Source organism: Osmerus mordax, chromosome 22 (genome assembly GCF_038355195.1).
Source record: "Osmerus mordax isolate fOsmMor3 chromosome 22, fOsmMor3.pri, whole genome shotgun sequence".
Classification (NCBI taxonomy): domain Eukaryota; kingdom Metazoa; phylum Chordata; class Actinopteri; order Osmeriformes; family Osmeridae; genus Osmerus; species Osmerus mordax.
In genome coordinates, this window is record NC_090071.1 from 6,684,982 (window position 1) to 6,707,718 (window position 22,737).

The 22,737-nt window shown below is 42.9% G+C and overlaps 1 protein-coding gene across 1 annotated transcript; it reads right to left on the minus strand.

The window, feature by feature from the left end:
• Window positions 1–750: 750 nt before the first annotated feature.
• On the minus strand, window positions 751–22,409 carry nlgn4xa (neuroligin 4 X-linked a). Its single transcript, XM_067260140.1, has 4 exons — window positions 22,274–22,409; window positions 7,258–7,443; window positions 4,338–5,127; window positions 751–1,642 (listed from the first exon to the last, which is right to left on the minus strand). Exons 1-4 carry the CDS (start codon window positions 22,392–22,394, stop codon window positions 751–753), a joined length of 1,989 nt encoding a protein of 662 aa, XP_067116241.1. The 5' UTR covers window positions 22,395–22,409.
• Window positions 22,410–22,737: the final 328 nt, after the last annotated feature.

A 22,737-nucleotide genomic window follows, 5' to 3' on the forward strand; every position in this document is an offset into this window, starting at 1 on the left:
GATGTTCGCATTTTTTCTGTTGTGAAAACAACGAAACACAAGTTTAATTGAAACATAATATGTGATTGAAACTGTATATTTACACACCTTAACAGAAAGCACAAGCTTGAAATATAGCCATATTTCAACTTAAAACAACAATAGAAGCTCTATTCTTTTTTTCTTTTTGTTTTACTCACAACTATATACCATTTTGTTTTTACAAAGTTTTCATAAATACATTTCAGGCTGGGGAGTTTGAAATTCTGTGCCCATGTCATTATACTCAGTGATAGTCTTAGTTCACCAATGCATGTTGGTCTTTCTCTATTGTATTGTATGTTGTTCTCCTATGATGTACAGTATTTTATGGCACAAAAATCTTCCAAAAAGTATTCCTTGTCATCACTGAAAACCCTACCGTTTGAATAGTCTCTTCAAGCATTCGAAAGCAAGTTATCACTTGTCTTCAGGTGCCATTCTTTTGGTAAAACTCTCCACAATCCTTCCTCAAGCTTAGCTCCAAATACAGTATTTTCAATAGTAACATTCACTTTTAACATGTCAATTGTTCATATTGGGTTTCTGATATACTCTTCAAGAAGGCATGGTAGCAAAATAACATCTCATCCACTGAGATGAGTCTGTGCGAAACACCCTTCTCTTAAACTCCTAGGTTGTGTCCGACATGTTTAGCGATTACAGACAGACACCACCAAGCCCCAGAGATGGAGAAGCTGGCAGCTGTCACACTTGCCATTTCGGCTGGAGCTATACCCTGGTGGTAGAGTGCCCATGGGGCAGGTTGGTACTGTTCTGACTGCCGCCAAAGGTGTTGAAGTTGTGCAGAGGCTGCATACCAGCCAGGGAGTTGGGGATCATAGTGATGGTACTGGGGGTCATGAGAGGGATGTCGTCGGGCGACCGGCGCAGGGTGAGCGTGTAGTCGGGGGGGCAGGTGAGGCGGAGCGTGTCCTGGGTCTGGAGGGCCTCGCACTCGTGGTGGTGCTCGTGCTCCAGCTGCTGCTGCTTCATCTGCAGGGACATCAGCTCCTCGTTCTGCAGGTGGCTGACGTCGTTGGCGTTGGATGCCGCGATGGCCGGGGTGGAGTTGCGCTGCGGGCTGGGTCCTCGCCGGTTGGACTCGTGCCTCCGCTTGTCCTTCTTGTAGTAGAGGGCGGCGAAGGCCAGGATGTTGAGGAAGAGGAGGGAGGCGCCCACAGCGATGGTGACGCTCAGCTCCGTTGAGTAGTCCCGTTTGGTTTCTATGACCACCGCCGACTCGTCCGTCAGGTCGCCGCCCTTACGCTGGTCAGTGGTCTGTTTGGTGTTAGCGGGCGGCACCCCGGGGTGGCGTGTGGTTGATGGCCACGTCTTCCCAGGGAAGCGCTTTGTGTAGGGGAAAGGAGTGGTGTCCTGCGGGGGGATCTTGGTCGTTGTGGAAACATATTGGAATAACTCGTTAATGTTGTGTAGGTGAGGCACCAGCTCCAGCCAGAAGGCCACTTTGGTGGCACGGTAGTGGTCCCTGACCCGTGGTTTGAGGCCGATGTGCAGATACAGCTGATCCTTTGGGTTATACTTGGACCAGGCCACCTCCTCAAAACGGTTGGGCTTCGTATGGATGAACTTAGTGTCCTGAGGCACCGGCTGATTGGGATCACTGAAGAGATAAGAGAGATAAGAGATAAGAGAATACAAGTAATCATGAAACTATTGTATATAACTTCAAACAAAAAGTCTGACATGAAAAGTCTTAAAAGTTAACTAAACATTGAATAGAAAGGAAATCAAGAATTGTGCAAATTCAGTGGAATAGAAAAAGATTTATAAAAAAATAAAGAATTATTTTAAGCAGAAGTCAGTTTATGAAGTCATAAATGAAAAATATAAAATTGCCCATGAGACTTAGGTTTTCAGTGACAACTCATGGTGTTGGATGATGATGGCTTCATGGTTCAATGAGGCTAATGCATTTTCCTATCCTCACTTCGATGTCACATGTTATCAACTGATTCATAGGGAAAAATGTGCAAGAGAACAAAATGTCCTCTCAAGGCACCATCCCTTTTGAGATTCACTGTAACACAGTTCACTGTTCATCCTTGTAAGCTTCAGAGACACAGTATTGTATTGTTGCCTTGTGTTAGAAACAACTCGGCTCTCTCCAGTGAAACGGGCAGTGATTTCATGAACTTTCTAGGACTATGTAAGTAAAGTCAAGACTGCAACCTTGTAGCTGACACTGAGGACTGAGGAGGGGAATCTACGGCTGAATGCTGAATGGGAGGAGACTCATCGTGAGTCATGGCCTGCTCCCAGGGTGCACCAGAGGACACGCCGGCGCCCCCACCCCCCGCCCCCCCGTGAGAAACGCAGCCTCTCCCCAGCTGTGGTAAGCAGACGTGTTAAGGCTGTTTCATCGTGGCTCTGTCCATCATGGAAGCAGGAGGGGAGAGGTGCCGAACAGTGAATCCCAGGGGAGTAGATGATCGTTCACTGCTTAATCCTGCATGACAGTATATCCTGCTGATGGGATACCGGTGAAGATTGTCATTCCACAATCCATGTGGAATCATAGAAGATCAAAGAATCTAAAGTAATTCATTTGTAAATAGGGATGATTGCATCAAAAACGCCCCTTTGATCCAATTACGCACAATTTCATACTTCCTTATTCAATGAAAAGTACTGTGTGTCAACCCACCAAAAAGGACCATATTTCTCCCTTGTTCATACCTGAACTGATTGCAACCCTGTTCCATTTATGAATAAGATGAAAAGTGTGGGGATGCATGGAAAATCCTTCAGTAAGATGAAAAAAAAGAATGTATTACGTTTTTCATTAATTTAACTTTTACTTTATTATCCCGCTAGGAAATATTTTTGTTCTACCACAATTTAAAGCAATTTGATCCCTCTGTCCTAAGAGAACATTCTGTAGTCATATGTTGCATAATATGTGCATGCCATACTGTACGTGCATATGGTACAGTAATATGTTGGGAGACCGTACAGTTTAACTTAGGGCCGTATGCCTTGCAGTAACATATGTTTGAACAATATGTTTTTTCTTCTGTCACCAGATACTTGTCATAACGACAACGCTCCAGGCCTCCATGCTCATTGAGCTGATAAATACATTTCTGGCGTCTCGTGAGAATTGGAGGAGAGAATACCATACTGTGGTAAAACTATCAGCTTTCTCCAAGCTCCTGATCCCAGTGGTAGATACACTACTAAAGGAGGAGGCACACCTTTCTGAGAATTACAGATTTATGAAAGTCACAGTTATAAATATACCACAGCCTACCCAGCTCTGCTTATCGCCTGAGGGGGTGGCGCATATGCGAGCTCAGATGCTCACAAATGTATTCACGGCTATCTCTCCCTGCCTGACACAAAGCTGCTTTGCAGATGACTGTCAAAACATCTTCTTTTACACACTGCACTGTGGTCCTGTCTGTGGACGTAGACATCCTGTACGTACACACACACATACACACAACACAGACAGACACACGCGCACACGCACTCAAACACTCATACACGCACACAAAAAAAGTCCACAGAACCACCTATTATTTCATGCTCTTCCTTCCTTTTAACCTATTGTGCTTCACTGTACAGTTATGGGAATTTGATGATGTGCTGTCATGCGCTGTATCCTCAATATACATTTTGGCTCTGTTTTAGAAAACCCTCCATGTGGTGTCAAGGATAACAATGGGAGTGTTTTGGAGGGTTACCGTAAGAGAGTCTCTTTAAAAAAAAAAAACGGACACTCTCCAAAAAATACATTTGCTTTTGCCGGTTGCTGTGTTTGAAGCACTCCGGGAAAGCAAAAAGCACTCAGAGAATAGAGTCTCCAAACACGTCGATAAGGCAGCCAATCTATCCCCTGCTGAACTGCCATCAATGGATGCATGCTAACAGGAGAGCCAGGGAGCGAACGCCACGGCCTATGAAGCAGATCAACACTTTATTCATTCACCTTTAAGTGAATTTTCAGTTTGACTTGATCGCAAACATGCAGATACCTAATCACAGCTGCACATGAAACAAAAGATGTGACTGAAATACCAAAACTGAGAAAGTATTTTAATAATATGTCCTACCCAGGACCAATAGAATTCTGTAAAGATTTTTTGGCGCCCACACAGCACCTCTCAAAGTCCTTGGTTTACTTCATTAACTATATTGGATTTTCAGTAGCTTCAAGGGATACATTAATAGAGAATGTCCTGTAGAAGACTCATGTTGGATGTAAATATGTATTCAATATATTTAAAAAAAAAACAAAACAGGGAAATTAGAAAAACAGTGGGCACACATTAGTAGTCAAGAGGTAAACCTACCCTGTCTTGGCAAAATTGGTCCAGTAAGTCATAACCACTGCACTCAGCATCACATCGTTCTTGGAGAAGTTGCAGTTGAAGAGGTCAGTGGGGCCAATCATGGGGACCCCGAACACATAGGGCACCTCATCTCCGTGGGCCGAGTCAGCCCAGCTGGGCTTCATGTCGCTCTGGCAGTGGTGGTAGAAGGCGTAGAAGTAGGTGGGCGAGCCATACTGGGCGTGAAGGTCAGCTGTGGCCACTGCCGGCGCCACCCACTGATGGTCAGTGAAGAGAGCCACCAGGGTCTTCCTCCGGGTCTCGGGATTCTCCTTGTCGGCCCAGTCCGTGTACATGAACTTGATGGTCTCCCGTAGTGTGTCCTTGCCCTCCGGGTAGCCGTACAGATGGTCCACAAAGTCGGACACGGCAAAGTCAAAGTCGTTGGCAGACACGCCATCCTCGCTGTCCACAATGCCATCCACAAACTTGAAGCCCTCGCCCTGGTTGACACCCAGCATGATGTCATAGTTAAGGAACTCACCCTGCTCCATCAGGATCTGGGGGTCGTCGGGAATGACGTCGCCGTCGATGACAGGCCCGAAGGCGATGTGGTATTTAGCTGGGCTGATGTATTGCTCGATGAGCTCTTTGTAGTTCTTGTTCTGCAGGCATTCCACCAGGTCGATTGTGTCCAGCATGTTGCAGCCCACCCTCTCTGCCAGCGCACGTGTGTATTTGGCAGGCTGGTAGTTGACAGCCCAGCTGGACAAAGCTGTGCCACTCTGGATGATGGCTTTCTGGAACAGATCTGTTAGGGAAAACTGAATTTAGAATCATACATCCTATAGGTAACCTGGTCAATCATTTGTCATCAGATTAGATACAGAAAGAACTGCATGTGTATGTATTTTTTGGGGGAAAAACAATACATATTTGATATGATTTACAATTATGGAGATGCAGCTAAGCAGTAAAAAAAAAATCATGGACTGGTGGGAAATACTTGCACTGGATGAATATCACTGTGTCAATGTTTTGAATATCATAAACCGCTAAAACAATAGAAATTACACAAATCATTTAAGTCATCTTCATGATGACATTTAACAAAGTGATTCAGAATATGGGCACTGTAAACAGATCGTGAATGAATGAAACCTAAATAAAAGTATTTTATTCGGCAACGAGGCCCGTAGGCCATTTTACATGCTGGATTTTGGAGTGCCGCTTCAAGATCTGCCACTCTGCAAATAGGCCACAACGCACTAGGAACACCGCTTATATGTTTGTTCTATTTATACTGTCGCACAGACAGTGGTGACTCAACGAGGACGACTTGAAAAGTATGTTCCAAGCGGGAAAGACATCTCCCGCAAGGCCTAGTTAGCAGAACAGTTCTTTTTCCCCATGCTATTTCCATGAAGAGTATCAGTTAAAGCCTGACTGCGATGTTAATTTAAACATGGTGTGTCTGCCTCTGTGCTTTACCTCAGCCTGCTCAGTCAGGCGCAGCAGAGGGAGGGTGAAACACACACAGGATGTTGGACTGAGGAAGAACAAGAGGATCTCCCTAAAAGGGCTGATAAAGGGGATTCAGTGACTAGCAGGCCATGTCCACTTTAACCACAAACACCAGTCAATGGAGCCCTAAAACGGGGTTGAGCTACCAAGGACAAGAGGCTACTGAAGAAGGTTCCTGAAGTTGTTATCGGTTCATTTTCTATACCGTCAGTGAGCTCACTCCAAAAAGCTCTAGAACAGTTCCAAATGGCTGAAATAGAGGACTTGGGCCGATGGGAATCATTTCCTCATGACGGATACAACAACAGGAAACACTGTAGGATTGATGGTATAATGTTGAATTGGAGTCTAAGCACAACCATGAGTGGTTTGCTCTGCTTTTAGTCAAGTCTGGTTTTGTCCATCAAAGCTAGCAGTGTCCACCCTGAGGCTCCTCTACGCATGGACAGAGACATTAAGTCCATTGAAGACTACAAGGCGCTTCAGTTTCTTGCTAAATTAATGCTGATTTATGTGAACTGAAATAAAGTCTGAACTTCACTAAATAAATACAAATATCTGTTTAGGATCCATCATTGATTCTGTCCAACACTTATTCATTTCATTCATTTAGCAGACACTTTTATCCAAAGTGACTTCCAAGAGAGAGCTTTACAAAAAAGTAGACTTCTTTGGGGAAGGTAATTTTCACCGCCATTTACCTTGTAAAAAATCAGTTGTGTATGACTTTCATTTGTCTTCCTTTGTCTATACTGTGCAATGGGCTGAGGCAAATCAAAGCGAGAACTGTCTGTTATTTACCAGGATGACCTTCGGAAGAACATTTTTAGAATTCTGCTTTCAATGATGAAAAACAACCACATGTAAATGTGGGATGGTGTTGTTGTATCAATCCTGATATCCACCCACCACTTTCCTCCAGCTGGTCACACAAATATCTAGTGACTGGGGCATTATTTTATGCTTGGCTGGACCTGTGCACACACTCTGCTTGTTATCTCTTTGACTGGAACATGTGGCGATGAAATGTGACGCTACATGAAATCTCTGAAAAGTCAGGGCGGTGTAACCTGACTCTCTCAATAATTCACGGCTCACAGTGAAAGAAATACCCCTGTTTGCTCTTGTTTACTACACAGTCTGCTGTCTGATAGCTACTAAATCAAAGCAATGAAAAATCCCATGACAGTCCTTTCCACCTGGGTTTTTGTTCTATTCTGAATAACAATCGACATTTAATGGGTTTTGATGGTTTAACAGGAATTTGATAAACGACCGTGTATATCATTTCATGTCTTGGCAAAAATTCTACTTTATAGATTCATAGACTGACTAGTAATCTCTCAACCTTCTGACATCTACTAACTCTATATAATGATGACAAATTGAAATACGTTTGGGTTTTACTCCAACATACCTTCTGAGTAGTGGGAGAGAGTCAGCAAGCTCACACAGGAAGCTCCAGCTCCAGAACCAAATATGGTCACTCTCTTGGGATCCCCTTTGAAGGCCTGGATGTTCTCTTTGATCCACCTCAGGGCTTGAATTTGATCCAGCAGTCCGTAGTTGCCCTTTGCTGCTTGGTCTCCTGTGCTTAAAAACCCTGAGTCGAAAACACAAAAAGAAGAGAATAGAATCAATGGACTTTCCTGATCACATCTGAGGCATCCTGCCATTGGTTGGTGATACAAAATATGAACTTGGAAATATAGATTTTTGGCATACCCCATTTGGCACATTCTGCTCAGAACGAATATTTAAACAAATTGTATATACATAAAATCAAGACGTAGGGAAAATATGTGGGACAATTAAGAGTGTTACTTAGTTCATTAATTGCTCATTCATTGCTCCAATTTCCTATATTGTGACGCAGGTCTACAGTCTTATGCTAACCTACAATCCATAGGCTGCATGGGAGATGGGTTCCAGGGACTGTGTGAGGTCTCTCAGACAAGCATGTGAACAGACGCCCAATCAGAAGCATGTTAACAAATGAGCGGAAGTGTACTGTTAAAAGACATTAGCTTGAGGGGCCTGGAAGGGTTGACAGAAACTCAGCCTCGCCAGACCTTGGATCTCAATGCTCAGTGCCCAGATACTGGCAGTGCCACCACACTCTGTGCCACCAGAGACTTGAGACAGAGACAAACAATACAAATGGAATGAGCGGATGAAGACTTGAGGAGGAGAGGTGCCTTGTGGCTCTTTGATAGAGAGCCAATCCCTTTTTTGCCACGGTGAGGTGGAAGTGGATGACAGAGGGGCAGAATGGATTACAAGGCCCCTGGCAGGCCCCCGGATGACCCCCAGGCCTCTCTCCTCCCCTACGCCTGAGAGGGGACCCATGACCCCCAGGTCTTCTTCATGTTACTCTCACACTATCCAAAGATTTCATTCTAAAGCGCTCGTATTGACATTAGCCTAGATACATCATAGAACGCATAGCCACATGATTGATTTAGGGGAAAGAATTACCTGGTTTTTCCATCATCATTTATTTCTTTCCAGAAAGGATATGTTGTTTTTTTGTTTTTTTTTATGCCTTTTTAATTATTTTCTTTTGAACATGAAAGTCCACAATGGCTTTGTCATGAAAGACTTTCTTCAACTGCATTGAAAATAGAATATTACTGAAATGCCAGTCACTGACAACAAAGATACACAGTACGCCCTTAAAATGTTAGAAGTCAATATGGAAAATACTTTCGCAATAATGCTCTCTCTCTGATATTGATTCAACTTCAAAACACTGTGGACGATGCATCTGAGAGAATGTTAATATCACAACACAATATCACTGGGTTGCATAATGTCCTCTGAAACAGTGACAAGTCTGGTGAGTGACGTCTCCTGTGAGCGTCCTAAACTAAGACCTTCATCAGTACAGAACAGCCTAAAGCTTGCAACTCTCTCTCTCTGTCTCTGTCTCTGTCTCTGTCTCTCTCTCTCTCTCTCTCTCTCTCTCTCGCGCTTTATCTCTCCAGCATCCCCCTCTCTCTATCTCTGTGTTAGTGTCTCCACAGGGCTTACGCAATTATTGTGGGTCACAGTTCTACTCATAGAGTATGTTTTGGCACCAGAATATGCATGGATGTGCATTCTCTTTTCAATGACATCCACTTCTTTGTCGTTCATTTAAGCTGCCAAATGCACACAATAAGAGTTCTCTGTGTGCTTTGCACATCAAGACAATGCATGCTTGAAAAGGGCAGGCAAAACCATAAAAAAAGCAGTCTGGAGGACAAAGAAAGAAATTAGAAAGAAAATCAAGGCATAGGTATCTCACTGAAATGCTGGATTAAACAATCCCTTCCATGTTTAAGTCATTCTGTATTGTGCATTGGATATGGTTGAATACTTAACTTGAATGGTATTGATCTCATGGAACCATGCTGGGAATCTGCAAGGCATTTTCCACAAAATACACTGGCATAAAGCCATGGCTTGTCTACTAAAAGAACAAAACACTACATCACCAGGATGAATGAGAGTGAATAGCATTTGAAAAACAATTTAAGCTACAGCGTCAGAGAAGAAATAAATACTTCTTAAATATGCACAATACGGCAGTTTTTTTCTTCTTTTACATTTACTGTATCGGATGAACTATGAGAGGGCTATCCGTTATGAATCACTGAATTATAGAGAGACATTACATGTATGCTCCTTTACAGTAAAACTTTAGGGTTAGACTACCTGACTTGACGTCAGAATATGATGAGAAAAAGACCAGCACAATGGCAGTCTGATGATAATAGCGTCTGCTGCTAAATGACTAAATGTAAATGTAATAGTGTCTAATTGTTCTCTCAGTCTAGAAGATAATCCCTTTGGCTCCCAGATGAAATGGTAATTATCAAAGGAAATGATGTGAGGGGGGTGTGTAGGATTATCTGAACAAGGTCAGGTCATCCCCTCTGAGGAGGCTAGTGGAGAATATTGTACAACCTCCGCCTGTCTGTCAAGTTGTAGTAAATCTGTCCATCCCTGAGCCAGACCCATGCCGTGAGCTCTAGTCAAACTCAGCAGGTAGAAGTTGACCACACAAAGAGTGCTGCCTCAGAGTCGGTCCTCTTGTCCCCTTGCAGTCCATAATCAAGTGAAGGGATTAGAGCACATCTGGGGCAGGTGGGTTTCCCATGTTTAACATAATACCCTGTGATTGACAGTAACTCAGAGACACAAACATGCAGCAGCTGTCAAACTGCATCCACTGTTGCTGGCAAATTTGGCCGTATTAGTGTGGTGGATTTTAAATGACAGTGGAGCGATTACTCACACTCCAAATGGCATTATAATTACGAGTGAGAAAGACAAATGTGGACATTTCCCTGCAGTTCTCTTCTTCTATTTACACATTCAGCAGGCAGCAAATTGATGCACTGCACTGCTGTGTGTTTGCTGAGACCAGGGGCTTTAAAGAGTCATTTGGATTAGGCCATTTTAGGGGTCTGCAATGAGGGAAAAGATTACAGGTCGTTCTAGGTCATGGATCAGGAGCTTAAGAAACAAGCAAATGCAAACAATAAATAAAAACTAGAAATACTCTGTCATGTTTTTTCTTGACGTAAAGCTGAATTGATTCATCAGTATAGAACGTTGTACCTTTCTATTCTCCAGTCGGCCACAACAAAAGCAAAGGCAAATGCGCGTGACTTCATTATCGAGAGACTATTTGATGTGGCAGAACAATGTGCATCCGATCTTGAATTTGCAGAACACCTTTTGATGAGATCTGACTCCCTTGCCCTACAATAAGCCAAAACATCTACCTACTCCGAACAACAATACTGTTTACCTCAATGGAGAACGATTTGCATTTGGCAACATCAAAGAATACAACGACACCGGGTTCAGGGAGGAATTAACATTTTGATTTGCTTATCAAGGAAAACCTTCACTTATCTGAGCGCAACAAGACAGGAAGTGAGGTTAGATCATTTTTAGTTTTGCTCACGTGCAATGTAATTATAACCTCCTAGGCTCACTTGTACTTGTGATAGGTTTGAATATCTGTAATTTTATTTGTCAATATCTGAAAATATGTGAACACCCCTATCAATCAGGCCTGAAAACGGTGAAGGGTGCATACCCAGGTTTTCTATGCAGTCAGACTCACTGAACTGTGGAGAGTGTTTAAATATCCACAGCTTTGAGGTGCAACCACAGTGATCTAAAATTATACCGTCAAAACATTCAGTTCACTAGAAGTCATTTACATCACAGTGGTAATTCATACAGTGTTCAGTTATGCAAAACATGAGCCCACCATCACTGACAAAACATATACTGAAAAACTTGAATGTTTAATATATAATAGAATGTATTATTATAAAATTGTATATACTGTATACAAATAATCATCACATCCTTTTTTGTAATAAAGGAAGTGGGGTCATAAAACCTGCACCTTGCATATTCACTACATGTCAGACCAAAAGTGAGATGCGTAGATGACCAAACCTCCCCCATAAGAACAGGAAGCTTCGACAGGTAGCTGAGATAGCTACCTGGACAGTGGGTGGAGTTCACACTCCAATATGTCCAGAGTGCTGACAGAATGTGAAGCTCTAAGAAAAGGTATCACGGTGATGACTATGCAGGAATACCAGCAAAATGAAGGACTTCCATTATAAATGGTAGGTAGAACTTGACATGAACTACATTGTAACTACAGCAATACCTATAGTAACAACTTGTAGTTACCCTACAATTACAGTTTAGATATCAAGTGAAACTTGGTATGAGGGAGGCTGGGATTTCGTACAAGACCCGTATCACTCGAAAGGCTAAAGATCTGACCCAGATTAGTCTTTAAAATCATGCGATTTATATTCTCCTTTCTCTTAACTTGGATATTGACGTATGGATGACTGAGTGATGCCTACCTTCTCATCACGCTCGCTTGGATGATGGCCAGCCTTAGGCGTGCCCGCTGCTCTGACACTCCCATCATTAAAGCTTATAGAATCATTAGTCCTAACATTCCACGCAACAGCCTTCTGCCTGAAGACTAGAAGCTGGAAAGAGCATCTCTGACGAATACCAAACTCAGCCATTGAGGGGTAAAAAAAAAATATGGCCGCTCACATGGGTGTGTGCTAAAAAGAAGACTGACCTCGAACATGACCTGAAGACATTACGTATCTTCTCCTCCAGTAGACACCTAGTCACCTAGTCACACAGACTGTTAAGCTTGACGATAGTTCGCAAGGACACCACCATGATTGGGATAGTGATTTGGCCAATTTTAGATACCACATACTATGACATATGACACAGTAAAACATTGAATTGCATTGGTTTCTCTAATATCCATGCTGGTCATGACAGCGAGCTCACCGGGGCATGTGTCAGTGGTGACAAAGCCCAGAGGTGAAGGAGCTCCATGCGATGACCCCGACTGTACACAGCTTCTCCACGCGTCTCCACGGAGGATGCGGCTGTCTTGGGAGTGCAGATGGCATGGAAGTATGAGTTGTGACAGGCATCAAGCCTCCAAGTGGGGAGTCTAACAGTGAGTGAGGCGAGGATAAGGAAGGTAGAGGGCAAGGAAGGGAAAAAAAGGGAGAGGAGAGAGAGAGAGGTGCTTTTTGTTGCAGAGGGAGGGAGGGATCCGTTCTCCTCCAGAGTGACAGGTCGTGCAGGTAGGGGACAACCGTGTGACAGTGATGGAGGAGGGGGGATACGGAGCAACTCAAGCACATACAGTTCCGCGTCCCGGGCACTCCTCCTTCCATCCTCGATGACTCTTACACAGTGGATTTCTGTGTCAGTCTCAGAGCATGCAGACCTGCTGCATTGTAAGCCACACAACTGAAATGCACAATGTGCACGATGCAATCGAGAAAACACAATCTTGACTGACAGACACACACACACACCACGTACATCCTTACACTAGAGACACAGCCACTGCTTAGGACGGATCTGGGTCATGAGGCATTAAATCCCCTTGTTCATCAGCTGCCCTTCCACACACACACACACACACACACACAAACAACCACAGCCATCACCTCAACGCACACCATCTGTCCTCCAAAAGCTCAGCTATCAAATCCATCAGGGTCTCGCAGGTCTCCCTCCACAGGACCGCAGGGACCACGTGAACCAGCCATCTGACAAACCCTCCCGAGCCCCTCTGGCAGCCATGCTAGCTAAAATGCGTCTGGGAACAGCCCATTTACCCAGCCATGGAGGGGGCACCACACTGCACTGTGAGGACCACCACTCTCTTGCTGTCCCTAGGGCACCAAGCTGAACAGTAGGAGAGTTCAGAGTCACCCTTCAGTGTTAGCCAGAGTGAGATTCTGAATGATTTAGCTGCACATAAAAAATGCTTGGAGCTCCTCTGGACAGTCACCTTTGAAAGAGATAAGGGACTCCTGTCCTTGTGGTGGAATTGGAAAATGGCTGTGGTGAAGAAGAGCTAGCTGGGAATCTTTCCATCTCCGAGGACGTTGGAAGACGACAAAACTGTGAATGAGCCAAATAAACCCATTCCACCCAAAATACAAAAGCTTGCTACAGTTTCCATTAATTAACTTTTCACATTAAGGTCCCATTGTTTTTAAGGTACCATGGTTATGTAATGAAGTGGTAACGTCATAATTATACAGATATTTTTACATAATGTATTAAGTGAGTGTTGGAAATGTCATTGTTTACTGTTGCTTTGCTGCTCGAGGAAAAAGGCTAAATAGACAGATCATGACTTCAGTGATTTGTAGACCTGGGCGATGGATCCTGGTACAATGATCTGCCATGTGTCAAAGGTTAATCGAAAGCACTATAACAGGATTTCCCTCTTCTGGTCAGTGTTAACCCTTTAACACCGAACATATCTGCTTCTCTCAGCCCAGAGTCAGTGAACCATGTTATGGAGCCTCAGGCAACATGGCTCTGATGTGTTTACACACAGAAACTATGAAGACCAATGGCTAGCGTGATAAACCCTGTCTATAATAGACATTTCAGTAAATCTTTCAAGATGTTCCAAGTGCAGAGACAAGGGACCCAAAAGACAATCCATAATAGTGATTGTTTCGACGATAACCAATGTCACTTCAAAGTAGGGATGAAAAAGGGCAGTGTGGTTTTTGGTCGCAGGGTTTACATTGGCTCGCATCACATCCTCAGTCAGTGTGTTGTGTCAACAGAAATGGGAGCGAAGCTGAAAAAAACATTACAAAACTAAATCGATACTAAGTAAATACATAACATGTCAAGACACACACTAATCCTCTTTGTCTACAAGTGTAGCTAAAACCCACACGAGCCCTGACAGGTTAGTAAATAGAGGAACCAGACAGAGCAAAAAACGAAGCATCAAATCAATGTGCCACGGTGCCCTAATTGGAATAAAACACAAATAATTGCACAGTTGGATCAAGTTTGTTAATTTGTTTTGTTTTATCCGTCGTTTTAAGACATAACAAAAATTGCTTTATGGAATAGCCAGGCACTAATTGCGAGTACGGCCCCTAGCATAATGTGCTCATTAGAAAACTGTAGTTGTGACTCCTACAACTGTCTATTTTCTTCAAACACTATATTTTTCTCCTTATGGTTTCAATTTGTGCTTTGTTCTTTGAGATCCTTTGAGCTCTTTTCATGCCATCACATGCATCATGTGCATACCTGATCAATGCATTCTTGAAATGCCTCAATCGCCACTGATGTGTAACCTTGGACAGGTAGTTAGTAAATATGTAGAATCAGCCTGCAAAATTGAAATGGCTTCCGATAGCGTGATGAAGAACATATGCACTTTTCCTACTGTAGCCGCTCGGCTGTACGCAGAACGCATCTAAACAGATGCGAAAGATGAATGGTTTTGATGCTGCTACGCAAATAGAAACACATTGTTTGTAAAACAGCGGCTTTACACAAGTTCTGCATCACATTAATAGAAGGGAAAACAACAACCTCGGAGGAATGTATGCTATACATGCATCCTCATTTAGATTCAGTCTGTTTCATTAGGGAGAGTACAAACAGCCGATGCCTTCACGCTTCTGTATTCTCAACATCAAAGCGTCACCCTATTCGGTTGTCGGCCATTTCTCTCTTCTCTGTCTACCCTCCAGTCACAAAGCGACATTACTCTTTAATCAGCTTTGCATCTAGGGACGAGTTCCACCCTACAGATACATCACAATGCAAATGAACTAGCTCTCATGGTTCACTGACTTCATCAGACAACGAAAGCACAGAGACTGCGGTGGTCTGCTACACAAAGCTTTCTACGACATATTTATTCATTTTTATTTGTGACCTAATATTTTTTGCGCAGTCATTTATCCAACAGTTTTGTGGGGACGGAAAATATGTTGAAAGCAGACGCAAACAGAACACATCATCCCAATGTTCCAGACTGTGAATCCTTGTTCAAACGTCTTGTTCACCAGTTGAGATGATTGGGTCATCAACCGAATACTGTGGCACTAAAGTCAAGCTTGACCTTTGCTTGCCCAGGGAAACAATCCCCCAGTGTTTCATTGGGGCAGCGTTTTACCTCTCAACCCACCATCCTTGGCTATAGTGTAGTTGTTTGTATGATATTCCAGCTGAATGGAGCTGGAAAGCGATCGGGGTGTGCTCCCATGGGAGGTGTCTGCAGGGTCAACCCCTGGGTCAGTGAGCACGTTGGCAGTGAGAACTGTTTCTCACTAGTTTCCCCCATTCTCTCAAGGCTCTGCAGTGTGTCTTAGGCCAATAATAGCAAGTCCCAGTTGAGATGATGGAATGCTGCTGTAGACTGGTGAATGGCATGACCCTCAGCAGTTCTCTTCCTCAGAAATGCATCAGGAGAAATGTTGTATCATGGTGTCTGCAGATATCAGCAGTGAAACATTTCTAAAATGTCTAAATTCTGTATGGGGTAAGACAGATGGAAAACAGAACAGGAACAACTTCTAGACACTTAAATATTTCTAGTTTTTGTTTCTTGGAAAGTATATCCCTCAACTGTTACAAAGCCTACTGGATAAATATTTCTGAAATGCAGCACTATGCATCCAAGCAAACTCTAATCTGATTCAAATGTGTGTAATTAGAATCCGACTCAGCAGGGATCACATGCTAATTAGTGTCAAGCTATTAACTTTCCTTTATATGACCGTTAACAGAATACTTAAACATTCTCTGATATTTAATCAGAATATCATACAGGCTTCAAAACGAGAAGTAGGAATGTAGTACAATACATTTTTGTACCTTAAAAAAAAAAAATGTAGATATTTTTCTTTTTGATATGGATATATGGGGGAAAATTCAGAATATGAAATCTATTCATATTCTACATATTCTTGAAGTTATCACCATAGAGCATTCATAAAAAAAATCCATTATGAAAATATATAATGTAGGTCATACTCTGTATGGTTATACAGCTTATCTGCATGGTACTTCCCTGTCATAATTCCAAATGTTATACCTTCCTTTGTACCTCTGTTAAACATCACAGCTACATTGACTAAGTATTAAGAGTTCACAACCTGATCAGATAATCCCTGAGCAATGGCTATTGCAGACAATGTTCTTTCCCATCTATCTCACGTGTTCATTCCCATCCTCCTGTGTGGAAGAATAACAGCACTCAGATAAGAGCATTTCAGTAATATCCTCTGACTGACGTTTACACTAGACAAAGGGCTGTCTTTTATGTAGGGACGGGAACTATTAGCTACTGTGTTCTGTTTTAATTCATTCGTATGTCATTGCAGGGAGAGTACATTTTCATCTGAGTGATTGAACTGAAGGAGAACCTGCAGCACACATTGCGAAAAGGTCAAGTTATTGATTGAGTTAAAAAATAATTAACCAGAATTTATTGGAGTTTGTGCAATCTTAGCATATCTTCAGCCTCACCCGAAAGACTTGAGCATTTCAACACCTCGAGCTGAGAAGATAAACATACTCTGATAGTAAATCATGCAAATTATTTTAACCGCTAAAACCTAGTGCTTAGGGGCTCCAGTAACCTTTGAAAACTGAACTGGACACACGTGAAGGTCAAGTTCAGATGTTTTATATTCAATTTACTTTATTTTTCCCTTTAAACAGCTTGCAGTGTCATAAAACGACAGCAGTGCAGAGATACTGCATCAACCCTGGCACAGCAGAGACACATATTTACATGGCTCTGTGGTACAATAATATAAAAAACCCAGCTTTGTCTCACTCCTCTGCTGAAGTCATTCACGGCCCGTTTGCAGTGCCCTGCAGAATGAAAACATCTTGTAGAGATACTAAATGACTAAATGTCTGGATCCGAAAAAAAAATATTTTGGACCAAAGCTCAAACACACATTTAAACACTGTATCGACCATACCACTGCAATGTCAATCTGTGGGCAGATATAGAATCGCTCTGATCAGACGAGCATTCCTAGTATTGAATCAGTTGGGGCCATCAGCAAAGCTGTGTCATAGGTATTTTGTTGCTTTGTTGTGGTTTTGATTTAGACCGTCTGTGTCCTTGTGTAATCTTCATATTTGCTCCATGTATGCCCTGTATAAGACTGAATTAAAGAAGTGTCAGCTGGCTTGATTTAACATAATCTTTGCATACATACCACATGTTCAATACTGTACTGTACATCATTTTATGTTTATTCCGTGTGACATGTCCCCTGTAATATGCATTTATACATAGCACAAATGCTGTTTGTTATCAGATATTTGTCCTTTTAAACAAACACCAAACGCACACATGCACAACTTCATGGATCACGTTGATTTACCATTCCTTCCAACAATGATGGCCAATGAACTTCAAAACGTGGGGTCATGAATTTGAAAATGGACCGTGACGATCTCTTGTGTGTTTCCATAATGGTTCACAGAGGGTTGGCTCACTGGTCACCGTTTTCACAGCCTCAAATCAAGTCCCGTGTGTAAAGCTGTCAGAGATTAAAAGCTATTCCAGTTGACTACCCCTAACCATTTAACCATCTCCAAAACAGCCATTTTGGAGTGTGTCTCATTATGGACTTGTTTATACTCTGCCACTGTCCTTCCTGTCCCATTATCCACCAGGCTGCCTGCGCTTTTTTATACCGAGCGAGATGAGCAGCCTTCTCAAGCGATTGTAATTTTGAAATTCGATGCAGCGTACAATTATGTTTACTGTCCTCGATGTACCGGACCACTTACTCCAAACAAACTGATATAAACAATGCATTAGGGAGAAAAGGGTGAGACAAAGAGAGAGCGAGGGAGAACAATGAGGGCTGCGGCCATGCAACCATAAGCTGTCATTTGGAGCAGTGATTTAAAATGCTGCTGAGAACATTAAATCTGACCGAATCCATTTGAAACTCCACCCATTGTTTTTCCGTGTTATCTGATGTTATTAGCATCGCTCTGTTCTCCCCATGCGCATGTTCCTCCATACAATGCCTTCCCTTCGTCTCCCAGATAGAAAATCCATCTGGGCCTTTAGAAGAGCTTCTCAAATCTCCCCAGTGCATCTGTTGCATCCTGTAGCTTTGTTTCAGAAAACGAAGCATTTAGAGCAGAGGAAAAAATGAACAGGCATTTGAGTTCATACCTGTGATAGAAATCTAATACTTAAAGGCAAACAATGGTCTTTTAAACAAGATACGCGAGAAAGTAAACAGTTTTTATTCAAACATGAACTTTACAAAACAATTGAAATAATTTATTGATATGACTATCGAGGTTTGGGGTTTTATTCATGAAACTGAGCACTCTCCAAACTACCATGACAACAATGACCTTTAAAAGAGGACCTGCCTGCTTTCGACATTTTGCTGTAAAACGCAGAATGTGAAAAGTTCAAGCATATCCTCCTCAAAGGTCTTCTAAACAAATGGAACTTTGAATATTCAGAATAATAGGACCACTGTGATCCATATAGATTTCAAAACTGCATATCCAGCTAATACACCTTTGCTAGCTCTCTTACTAGTCTTTTAAGCAACAGTACACTCACACATTTTCAATCAATCTAAATGATCCTAAAAACACCATACGTTGCAAACAAATGTCTTTAAGTCATCCCATTCTATTTTGGTAACAAAGAAGCCAGAATCTTGGCAGTATTACGTTGAATTGACTTGAATACAATATTCAAGTAAAATAGGAAACGGAATAGCAAATATTAGCTCCTTAACAGTATTCATCATTTCAAAAAATATCATGATCTAGGCCAGCAATGTTTGCTAGATTAAATGCTACCTCAGTGCCGAATCTCCCAGCCAGGAGTGACGTGTTGGCTGAGTGAAAGTTCTTCATTCGTACAGACATGAGACAGGCACACATTGTCAAAAGCTCATACAAAGCAGCATTTGTCATGCTAATGAGTGTTTTTGCCGAAGTGACAGATGACTCCTTTCACCCTCCTTTCCTGCCCCTGGCGTGTGCAGGCCAACAGGAAGTGCATGCAAGTTTGTTTTACTCTCCTCGCTTCTTTAATGGGGGGGGGGGGCTGACTGTGCAACACAGGATCAGTGTGCTGCCCCTGCATTCTGTGTCACGTCAAAAGCCATCGACTCGCGTTCTTTACAGTGACTCATGGCTACACTGTTTATTGCAACTGTCATGTCCAGCTTCCCACACCATAGAGTCTCTCTCTCTCTCTCTCTCTCTCCCTCTCTCTCTCTCTCTCTCTCTCTCTCTCTCTCTCTGTTGCCCAAATATATGAGGCTGTCTGCATGTTTCCATCACAAAAGAGGGGGATTTGACGGGCAGCTACGACCTCCTCCCAGCACTTGCCGTCCTTGGCCAGTTGGTGGGAAGTCATGCAAAGGGCCCTGTTGGGCCCCCGTCAATGCCCATCCTAGGGCCCCTACCGTCATGGTGGAAATAGAAGCACTGATACAGAAGCAGCTGCATGCACTAGAATCACACAAACATTGTGGTGTAAGAGGAGTACAGGTTTTTACAGCCTGCAATGTTACAGCCTGTATTTTGCTACAAACAGTTGCATTCAATTCAACCAGTGCTTCATTCCACTAAAATAAATCTTTGAAATTGGATTTTGAAGACATAACAACAATGATATGGCTGTATTTTTCAAACATTTTAGTTTTTGGGGGGACAGTAAGTGTTTCTCACAACAACTTTTGTTTATAGTGCCATAATCGAAGTGTGAGCAATCCAAAGAACTGCAAATTACCTTCCTTACACTCAACAGGATGAGGAACCAACTGACTAAGTATTTTCAGATGGTACAAATGTTCACACTGTATACAGACACCACTCTAACACCAATCAGAAGCCTCCACCCCCTTCATTAGCAAAGCCCGGCGGCACACAGGCCCTGAGTCGTCTGGGCACAGGAGAGCCCGGGGGGCAAATGAAGGAAGACACATGTGTCTGTATCAGGCGCCCATCAGCAGGCCCCTCACGTCCAGCCATAATGGGCTGAGGAGAGAAGATGGAGAGCACCATGTGCCCCTGACACATCCCAGCTCAGAGTAATGAAGCTCCACGAGCCTGTCACTCGGGCCCATGTGACGTCCGCCACCCAGATGGTGCAGTCTTACGAAAGCACAGGCCGGGCGAGCGCTCCGCTCTGTCCATCCGTCCTCTGCGCAGGGATCCAGGAGGAGGTCACAGATGACCCACCGCTCCGGACTCAGTCACAGTCCAACGGATCCCATGCATTTCCCAATGGCCTCTGATTTACCACATGAAGGGATTAAGAGCCGCGATAGGCCTACTAGCAGGCCTACTAGCTCAGTAAGCCTCGTCTGCTTTATGACTTGATTATCTTACTAACCCAGTGGAGTCATGGGTCGAGAGACAAGAAGAATGGTTCAATAATTGTGACTCTGTAAAAATGAAGAAATCAATACATTCACAACAGGCTTTGTATAAGATCTAATCTGACCATGACTTCAATAATAACTACTGCAGTGTCTGTGAATTATGTCCTGTAAGTATGTGACAGGAGCCCATCCTGCAGATATGGTGGGGCAAACAGATAAAGGAAAGGACTGAGTGTCTGACGACCATTAACACCTTACTCTTTATCCGGGGAGAGGCCTGGCCTGGGCCTAGATGTGTGTTGTGGCTGAATGTGGAGCCCCCAATCTGGGAGGAAGGTGGCAGAGCCCCCCCCCCCCCCCCCCCCCACGTCAGCACAGCCAAACAGATCATCATTCTCCCCTGGATTCTCCCTCTCAGATGAACATTGTCAGAGAAGCTGAGTGCTGCACACTTAACGAGGCCTTCCATTCTCTCTATCTTTCTTCTTTTTTTTTTCTTCTCTTCTTCCTTCCTGTCTCTGCATTGCACACTTTTTCCGAACACCTTTTCCCCCTGGCTCTAATGTATCTAAATATAGTAAAAGAGGGTGTGCAGACAGCTCAGCCATATAACAAATGGTAAGCAGAGCGGAGCCAAGTGGTAGAGTGTGAATATGAACTCTTGGACTATCTTATTGGCTGTGCAGAACGTCCCATGGTTTTAGACTGGACCAGGTTGCTGATAAATTGAACTGTGAACACCCCATATGACTCAAATTCTCAGTTGTTCCTACTCCTATTACCTTCTAACATATCTCTGGAAAACTGTTTATTAAAAGACAGTAAATGTGTCTAACTTGAGTACAAGATTTAAAGACCCAAATGAGCTCTGTGATATCTGTATAAATCTTTTTATTAACTAAACAAGTCTGTGTTTTTGCATATGTCAGTCCCATTTCCTATTTCTATTCATCAAATGTCCTGTATTCCTTGCATTCATATTCTGGTCATGTCTTCATTGTATTTTGGGTGTGGTCTCTGAGATAAATGTATAGATACAGATAATTCAATAAGGAACTCCATTATATTCTAAGGTAAATTATACTGCTTTAACTATACAGCACAGTTTCCTTAAAAACGTTACTAAAAAATAGATATTTTTACTACCAAATATATATTTCAGAGGCCAATTTTGCTCGCAAATAGTTCCTTAGCTAACACTGGGAAAGTCCACATTGCAGACAGTTCCAAATGTCTTCTGACTCATGATCCATCTGTAGAATATTGTTGTTTGTTTCCAGATGATCGATACTCATATCTCATATAATCCTCAGTCATCATAACAGAGATTCTAATTTCGTCTGTGAACCCCCTGCCGAAGCATAGTCTTCAGTGGGACCCAAGATTGTCAACTCAATATTTCTAATTCCATATACATAGCTAAATCTCCAGCTGTGCAATATCAGTTGAAGAACCCTGAATTGCATTTATAATCTTGTTTCCAAGAATAACTATCCACCAAATACAAAGTGCGGCAGACAATTTGCACCTAAATTAATTTAAATGTGTAAACCCTTAGGTGAAGAGTTACAAGCACATCCCACACCTGCAGGATGGCAGCACTAAAACAAAGTGGACCTTTGGAATCAAGATTCCACCAAACCAAAACGTACGGTTGGTGGGTAAGAGATATGAAGACGTACATACCTAGCACCCCGAGTCTGTAGTTGATGGTGATGACAATGACATTGCCGTAGCTGGCCAGGATGCTGCCGTCTATCATGTTCCCTGTCCCCTCCATGTAGGACCCGCCGTGGATGTAGACCATGACTGGTTTCAGTCCATTCTCGTCATGGATGTCTACAAGAGAAAGTACAAACATTAGTTCCTACCTAGCTACCAGCAGCAGTCTGACAAGAATAGAAGAAGGAGCCAATTCCCTTCCATAGAAGACTCTTGACATTTTCATAATCAGTCAAATGTAATACAGTGATCAATGTCTGAACACAAGTAAATCAGATTAACCTTCTCACGTCGTCTCACCTTACAGGAAATCAATGTGTTCATAATGTGTGTGAAATCAATGTTAACGCTTTGCATAGCCATACACACTGTATGGTCATACAAGTTTCATACGATCCGAAAATGCAAAAGGAAAGTGAGGAATTCAT

Bases quoted from the DNA above. Each gene is read 5' to 3' on its own strand.
- nlgn4xa (XM_067260140.1), bottom strand. From the start codon at position 22,394: ATGGTCTACATCCACGGCGGGTCCTACATGGAGGGGACAGGGAACATG. The intron at 7,444-22,273 runs GTATGTACGTCT...TTTTCGACTCAG, and splicing joins CTACAGACTCGGGGTGCTAG to GGTTTTTAAGCACAGGAGAC. The intron at 1,643-4,337 runs GTAGGTTTACCT...TTATCTCTTCAG, and splicing joins ACCAATTTTGCCAAGACAGG to TGATCCCAATCAGCCGGTGC.